The 8336-nt window shown below is 39.5% G+C and overlaps 1 protein-coding gene across 1 annotated transcript; it reads left to right on the top strand.

Moving 5' to 3' along the window:
* The first annotated feature begins 1264 nt into the window (after positions 1-1264).
* LOC142955015 (transmembrane protein 233) lies at positions 1265-2955 on the top strand. The gene is made up of 3 exons (XM_076096397.1): positions 1265-1444; positions 1908-2060; positions 2944-2955. Exons 1-3 carry the CDS (start codon positions 1265-1267, stop codon positions 2953-2955), a joined length of 345 nt encoding a protein of 114 aa, XP_075952512.1.
* The last annotated feature ends 5381 nt before the right edge of the window (positions 2956-8336 follow it).

Genomic DNA, 8336 nt, shown 5'->3' with positions numbered 1-8336 from the left:
AGTAGAAAGTGAATGCAGAGTGAAAGTCCCAGCAGAAAATGTATTTTGTACTGCTGCTCTTAATGTCTTCTGCAGCGCTCTTCTATAGCAGCATGGATTCTTCTCAGCACTTCAACACTTGGATTGGAATCGCATTTCAAACCCTCTCCAAATGATGTTTGGATCACATTTGCATAAATTGCATTTCATTAGTTTTTTTGCTGTCCAGACTTTCCAAAATCAATCTGGATACGATCTGGATATGCCAAAAAAAAAAAAAAAGGATTTGGATTGGCAGTCTGAACATGGCCTTATGAAATTTAAATCCTCCATTATGTAGGATTTGAAAATTTCTGACTTTGGAGACACCAAGTGGAAGTATTCAAAACGACATTTGACCCGAGGATACACAGCTCTCACACCAGAAGAGTGATATTCAGCAATCTGAATGTGTGACCCGAAGACAAGGGAGACACATTCTTTGTTCAGAAAATACAGAAAAGAAAAAGTCAGCGGTTAATTTTGACCGTAGTTGTTTGAAAATATGCCAAAAAGTTTTTTTTATAAAGAAGAAACAACCCTATTTCTGCCAGAGAGATCTCTCAAAACAAAGTGTAAACCATATAGGATCCTTTTCTTACTATAAAATGACTGAGTAATTACGTGAAAAGCTACCTAAGAAGATAAATGCCAAGTTTAAAGAGTGAAAAGTTATAACAAGACATTCAAGATGTAGTAAATGTGCAAGGAGGACCAGTTTAACATGTGAAGTCTGATAGTTTCAACTGTGTTTTCAGCAGTTTTAAATTGGAGTGTAACTATTCCAGACAAAACACAAAGAGAGAGGAACATGGTACAGCAGAATATCTGACCTACTGTGTTAACAACATTCATAGATGTTCCACGGCACTGAACCGTAGACAGGGATCCTTTCCATGTGTCAGCATGTTGTGCCAGCAGTGGTAAATAGAGTCTGATCCCTCACACTTCGTCTCAGGGCCTCAGTGTCCTGGATGGAGGCCAGCGGGGTTAGTGATCCTCTCCCACCTCTCTCCTGTTCCCTCTCTCAACCACAAACTTTGTTTTTCCAGCTTTGAAAGAGGACCACCACTTAACATGTCAGACTAATCAACCAGACTGTTGAACTTCAAACAAGTTTGTCAGAAGTTGGATTTAAACTGGCCTTTCGGGATCTACTTTTTCCACAGCCTGTTTGTAACTTTTTTAACCGTCTCTAATTTCTAATTTTCACCCCTCTGACTGCGTTTCTGTTCTGTCAGGTACAATGGCTCTAGGGGGGCTTAATCCGCAAGTTAAAAATTCCCTGAGTGGGAGTGTATTTTTCGACCGCGGTTCTATAGAGGAACCTCCACCTCCACTCCGCAGCTACCTCTGTTTGACTATTTTCACCTGTTTTTGTCCAGCATACCCCGTCAACATTGTGGCCTTGGTCTTCTCTATCATGGTAAGCGTGGCATATCATGAATATATATCATCTTACAGATGTACAGCTGTCATTGAGGAATAAAATGCATCAGAGAGAATAGAAATGAGTTCTCTCTTCAGGATGTTTACTGTGTTTCAGTTACACAGTGTTGTGAATTAATGTGTTGGACACCTGTTCTGCCCATCAAAATAAAACAACTTCATCCTCTGTTTTGGAAAATGAAACAAAATTAGCAAGCTGCAATCTGATATGAACATTCAGTTTGTGGCCAAACTACAAACTAAACTGATGTTTCCCGTAATCTGTCTGCAGACCCGTTCAGTGTTTTAATATTTAACATGTGACCTGGTCCCAACAGGTTAGAAAGCTTTAGATGACGCTTTAAAGCTTCCAAAATGTGGTTAGTTCAAAGTGGTTATTTGCAAATTCAGGAGTAAAGGCATTAATTTGTGTGTGTAACACAGTGATTTCTTATTGTCAGTCTAGGACCAGCTATTATCAGGGTGACCATGATGGGTCGAGGCGGCTGGGCAGGAACGCTCTTTATGTTGCCGTTGCCTCCATCGTCATTGGCCTTCTCATCATCGCTATCTCCTGCATCGTTCATTTTACCACTGTAAGACACTCTCCCAGGGTTGGACAGTATGACAGTATATTGTTACCGTTAACATGTGGATACTTTATTGATATCGATCCGCAAACACTTAATTCAAAGTGTCAATTGTATTCAAATTATCATTGGGAAAATGGGCATTTGAAATAACATGGCACATGAAATAATATTAACTTTCATTCAACTCTGTTATTATGAATATAAAAGATGATGGACAGTGTTTCCCTGACTAGTCATATTGTCTGTCCAGAGAATTGACCCGTGTTTTTGTTACCGCTGTTTAAATTCCTCCAGATGCAAATTTAAAAAATGCACTACAGAAATACACAACTGTTTTCCTTTTTAAATCTTTAAATCACCTCTGCCAATAGATAATGAGTTCGGTCATGTGTGTGCGTGCATGCGTGAGCATCTCTGTGTCTATCCACCACTAATCTCGCATTCTGCTGCACCAGACTGCAGGCTATTCATGGCTGCATGCTCAAGCACCTCTCATGGCTGCAGTGACTCACACTTTCTCAAAACACCTTCCATTGCCTGTTATTTACTGCCACTGATTGGCTCTTGACTCCTCACTCTCCACTCTTAAGCAGACCCTGGCCGGTAGGGGTTGCCAGTTATCACACAGCTGAGTGCATTGCCATAACTCATTCGCAGAGATGCAGATTGTGTTCGAACTTGTATACTAACGTACTGCATACTACATTCTCAATCAGTATACTACATACGTCTAATCGTATTTGCAATATGTATGATATAGCACATTGTTACGCAAGACATTATGTAATCACACCGTGTAAATAAAAGTAAATTGTACATTTTATGATACGACTCTGGTAAATGTGTCTCCTGTGGGTGCCTCATTTAAAAGATGCTCTTTAATGTCCTTCTGTTTGTGTTCCAGGGGGATTTTTAATGTTGTGGAAGTAAAGAGAGGGGGAGAAAACTGTGGATGATAATGTCTGGATGGGCTCAGGTGGTTCGTTTACACGGTGCCATCTGCCAATGAAAGGACAATGACTCGCCTCGTGTTCACTTCAATCTGCACATCACTTCCTCTCATGTTTAATATTCTTCACGTGGACAATCAAGGACTATACAAGCTGGTGAATGTGTACATTTCAGAAATTAACGTCAATAATGCTTTGAATTAAAAGGCAGCTTTCTACAAATGTGAGGGAAGCCATTGTTCACAGTAACATTTTGTTAGGCTGTGACCCCAATTTGAGAAATGTGTTTTCAGCGTTGTATTTTATCTAGAATGATGACAACAGATTGTCTATAACTTGATCAGTATACCTATTTAATCCATAAAGAAATACTTTTAGTTCTGCTAATACTATGTTATTAAGTTTTATTAAAATTATAGTTTATTAGTAATTATATTGATATTTCCTGCTACAACAGTTCTATTCATTGTTATTACAATGTGTCATTAATGAATTGATTAATAAAATAACTTTGCTATGAACAAATCTTTCTCATCTGTAACAACAGAGAATTTCAAATGTTTTAATGGTCTTTAGCAAACTTCTTATTAATCAGCTCTAAACATGATTGTGTCTAAGAATTTCTGTTTAAACAAACCTGTCTTTTATTAATTTGTATTCCTTAATTCCTTTCTTGCTGTAAAAAAGGACTCAACCGATTCATTACAGTCAGGGCTTTAATTGCTACAGTCACAGGTGGTCTGGTATGACCAGTAGCTAATGGTGGCTAATGGCTAATGTTAAAATGTTCGGTTAGTTTGAGTCATTTCGCTAACTTTGTTACCTGTTTCAACGCTACGTTTATAGGTTTTATCATTTAGCATGATAAATATTTATCACTTGTGGCTGATGCACAGCAAAAGTTACAAACCGTAAAGTAAAACACTACCTTGATGATGTCATCTCAAATGTAGCTATTTGGAGTGATTCTTCAATTTCGAACAGAGAGCCTGCTTTACAAACTTGGGGCTGAGGTTTGAAAGACGTGGGCATTTAGCAGGCAGCAAGGGTCAAAGAGAGACACCACTTGATTGCAATACGGGAAATATAGGATCCAGCGGTTATGTAGTTTGACCCATACATCCAGCATACCCGGGGTTGAAAGTCAATAACAGCCTTTGCGGCTTACGTTTTTTCAAATCTGTCTCTAACTAAAAAGGATTTCACCTTTTCTTGGCAAACGCAGGGAATATTTCACGTTTGATTCGTTTAATCTTTCTATTGACAGAACTAGGCCGTTCCTGCTGTGATACAGTACCACACTGTTTCCGGTGTGGATGGACATGCCATGGCTCTTGGCTCCGGACTTTGCCAAATTTGGCACAATATTCATATCATATCATAAAAAAAGTAAAAACAAACCAAAAGATCACATTACATATTAAGTCTTTGATATTTGATGCACCTGTTGCCTCTTAGACCCCTCACACCCCACCCCTCTTTTAACAGAAACAAACTACAGCCCATTTGTAATAATTCTTTTTAACCCCAATTCATTTAGAAACATATTTCTAACCCTTAAGTACAACCTGCCTTGCTAGGACATCTTGTAGTTTGATATGTCATAGTATATCCCCAACTAAATATAGAAAATGTACTACCCCTCTGTGTTGCAGGTTGCACAGCACGTCACATGGTCAAGCAGAACTGGCCCTGTTGCGAGGTAACTGAAACATATGAAAAGTGTCATAAAAGGCAGGGAGGAAATACAGGGATGATTCAGATTGGTTCAAGCTGGAGCAGGTCCTGATCCTGTGTGTTTAATTCAATCTCATCTCAGGCCTCATCTCAGTATTTTCATTGTTGCTATTGAACAACAACACTTTCAGGCTGCTTTCATACATTTATTTGAACAGCTCTCCAACGATAACCTTCCTGGACAGAGCAATTAACACAGGCTATCAACATAAAAACACGACATGTTTGCATTCTCACGTTTGATTTACAGGACACCAATCTCCCGTATGCAGGAGTAATTCAAAGCAGTGCCTCTGATGTAACAGGCCTGCTGCCAAGTTTCAGCAGTTATTCTAATGCACTTGGACAAATTAGTTTTGGCAGTAATCTTGTACCATTATCTTCCATTACTTGAAAGAGAACTGCAGCGTGTTTGTGGAGCCACCTCTTTGATGTCACACCAAAGCAAAACTCGAGAGAACGAGATGAAAAATGAAATGAGTGCAGGGATTAGGCGACTTGAAAGCACCTAGTGAGAATACTGGTGATCAAGGTGGACTTTGTGACAGGAAGCGGATTACCTTACGCTATAATGATCTCCTTTGAATGAAAAATTCACACAAACAAAATAAATGAATGTAGTCTTCGTTACATTTTCTTCAAGAATTCATGCTAAATGAAAGATAATCTGATTTCCAGCATTGTGAGACAACTGCGTTTTTTCTTCTGTTCCAGAATAATGAATTAGATTCTTTTCTTGCTCGCAATCAAAGCATCGGCTCACCTGATGCTGAGCTGTTGTGTTGCAAGCTGCACTATAGCCCAATACATTTGGAGAGCACACCATGACTCACATGAAGTGCTCATAAATAGGCCACTCAAAGCAGCTGCGTCCATTAGCAAAAGATAGAGCCTCCATGCGTACATATCCCATGACACATTCCTCCCAGGGAGCAGCAGTTTGATCCAGTGTGAATACATGAAAGAGGATAACTGTGGGAATGATGCACAGCAGGCAGGGAGCAGAAACATGCATTCAGGTACCTGATAGCCACGAAACTAAAAGTTTATTATCAATACAGATTGTGTCCGCATTTAACAAACTATTTTGCTTAAGCTGCATTAATAGATTTCTTTGGACACCTGGGGGCTAGAATCGCTGTGGCAAATGTGTTTCCCTATTAAATATCCAGCAGACACGGAGCAACATCAGCATTCATTTGGAGGCATGTCTGTGACCACTTGGCAACTGCTGATGTTAACGTGTTTGGCCCTGAAAAAGAAATATGGCTCTTTAGCTGCTAAATGCTCCGCTGTGGTCATCAACTAGCCTTTAACTTTGTCTGTCGGCCGTTTGGTGCTGGGCAGGTGGTGGGCAGGTGGCATACAGTGGGTTTTTAAAGCTGGATCAGGAAATGGCACTGACGAGAGCTGTGAGAGTAAACCAAAACAGTAAAGCAGCGGGCCTGAAAACCAAAACAACTACAAAAGTGCACTCGATAAAATGCACAACTCTGCCAGGTATGTCTCCCTCTCCCCTCCCAAACTAAGAAAACGGCGAGATGGCGGCAAAGGTAATAAAAATAGGGATGTCTTCATTTTGTATCAAGGCTAGCTTTAGTGGAGCATATCGGATATGGAATTAATCTGAAGATCTTCCAATTCAAAGTAAGACCAAACTTTTGGTCAGTTTTTGAACCATGACAAAGGCCAAAATGTGGCTTGCAAAAACTAGGTAAGGCTTGTTTTAGCCGAGCGGATTCCTGGAAAATGCATTTTGCTACTGAAGCAGTTTTCACTACTGATATTCAGTAGTATGCAGGTTTAGCCCTGGACAGACAGATTGATGCACTGCACGCACGCACTCACAAATGATCGGATGCATAATCTCCACACAGGATTAAGTCTGGCAGGAATAATAGGCTGAAAGATGCTAAAACACTCCTTAGAGCTGAGGGGAACTGCAGAGTTGGATGATAATTAGTTATGCATGATTCGTTATGGGGGACCAATAGGAACATTCAGTACTGGTAGTGTTTGTTGTCGATGCAGTGGGTCAGTGAAAATATTTGACAGTCATTTGATAAACTGTCATCATGTAGCTGTCTGCTGAGGAGATGCTTTTCACTCTGTTCATAAATGTGACAACACAGTATTTTGACACCCTCATGTTGCTTATGTCGACCCATATCTTTGTCCACTCGAAGTGATGCCCACTACACTAACAGCAGTTTAGCTGGATGGTTGTCAACAGAGATCTTATCATTGTGTTGCGTTATGTAAAATAATCTAATTAGTCTTGGTGTGCTTACACACAGACAATGGGACGCTTTCCAGAGGTAGTAAAGCACTGACTGCCCGAGAACCCAAATGTGTTCAAATGACTTGAGTTTCTAAGTCAAAGTCAAAGCCTTGATTTAAACATATTTTTTCACCGTTTCCAACAAGTTGCAAAAATTAAATAAAAGCAGTTTGAATGCTTGTTCTGGATGTCTTCCATCGGCAGCCATGTTTGAACACAATTAGTGATGTAAAAGCTTTAATTAATTGAGAAATAAGTTATAGATTCAGTTTATTTTGCATTCAAATAAGAAATTAGATGCACTGTTTGTTTCCATTGTATTGACCTTTTTTTTGCTTTAGCTAGTTGCAATTTGTTCTCTGCATGACAGATATGACCTTTGAGAACACACAGGTGGTAGAACAACCACTGCCACAAAATGGGTCATGAATGTAGCACACGCACAGGAAAAGAAATAAGAATGGATGATTCATCTTGGAGCACATAGTGTCATAACAAAAATAATGTCTTTTAACATGATCTACATCCGGATTTAAGTAGTATACAGTATATCATGTCTGCTACGTCATGCATGTTATAGTGTGGCTAAGACTGAGCACACTGTTTAAGCAGTTCTTTAGATCCACTCTGAAACATTAGGCTGATTATCTCTACGAGTGTGGGTGTGTTTCAGCTCTAGGAGTCTTTCCGAGCAGCTATATATCTGCAGGACGGAGGTGTGGGGTGTGCTAGGGGAGATTACAAACAGTGTAAAGACACCCAGATGCATCGGTTGGAAATAATAATGAAAGAAAGAGAGAGGAATGGAAAATAACCAAAGTATTTATGTTTTGGTCGTATGTCAATGAACAATTGTTCTTAAAAGATATGAGATCTGCTCATTGAAGGTTTTTGTTTACACTTAGTTCAGACAAACAGACATTGCTGTTAGTTCAATAGCTGTCTAAGCAAACCAGTTATCTTTTAATGTTAGTGAATAAATAAATAAAATGTTTTTGTATTAGGAACCTAATCCCATTCAAAACATATTTAACAAGACAGAGATTTAACAACAATGTCATAAATGGAAAGTACATGTTGGACTTTCTTTTCACTGTTTGGCTGACCAACCGACCCCGAGCCCTGCCCTCACACGCAGACTGGCCAATCACAGCGTAGCTTTGGTAAGCTCTGACCACCTGTGCTCCATCGACTCTGATGCAATCATTTCAGGTTGTCTTTATCTTCAGGCTGGTTTTGTGGATTTGGAGCTAGTCATGGTTAGACGTTGTGTAAGAGTGAAAGGTGACATACGTTTCTAAAATGTTATGTTTCTATGTAAAAACCTGT

This window comes from Anarhichas minor, unplaced genomic scaffold (genome assembly GCF_050575085.1).
Source record: "Anarhichas minor isolate MPS153535 unplaced genomic scaffold, ASM5057508v1 ptg000021l, whole genome shotgun sequence".
Classification (NCBI taxonomy): Eukaryota; Metazoa; Chordata; class Actinopteri; order Perciformes; family Anarhichadidae; genus Anarhichas; species Anarhichas minor.
The sequence above is the reverse complement of the archived record's forward strand: the minus strand, read 5'-3'. Positions and strand labels throughout refer to the sequence as shown.

Coding starts and splice junctions, on each gene's coding strand:
- LOC142955015 (XM_076096397.1), top strand. CDS start 1,265: ATGGCTCTAGGGGGGCTTAATCCGCAAGTTAAAAATTCCCTGAGTGGG. Junction 1,445..1,907: donor CCTTGGTCTTCTCTATCATG/GTAAGCGTGGCA, acceptor TCTTATTGTCAG/TCTAGGACCAGCTATTATCA.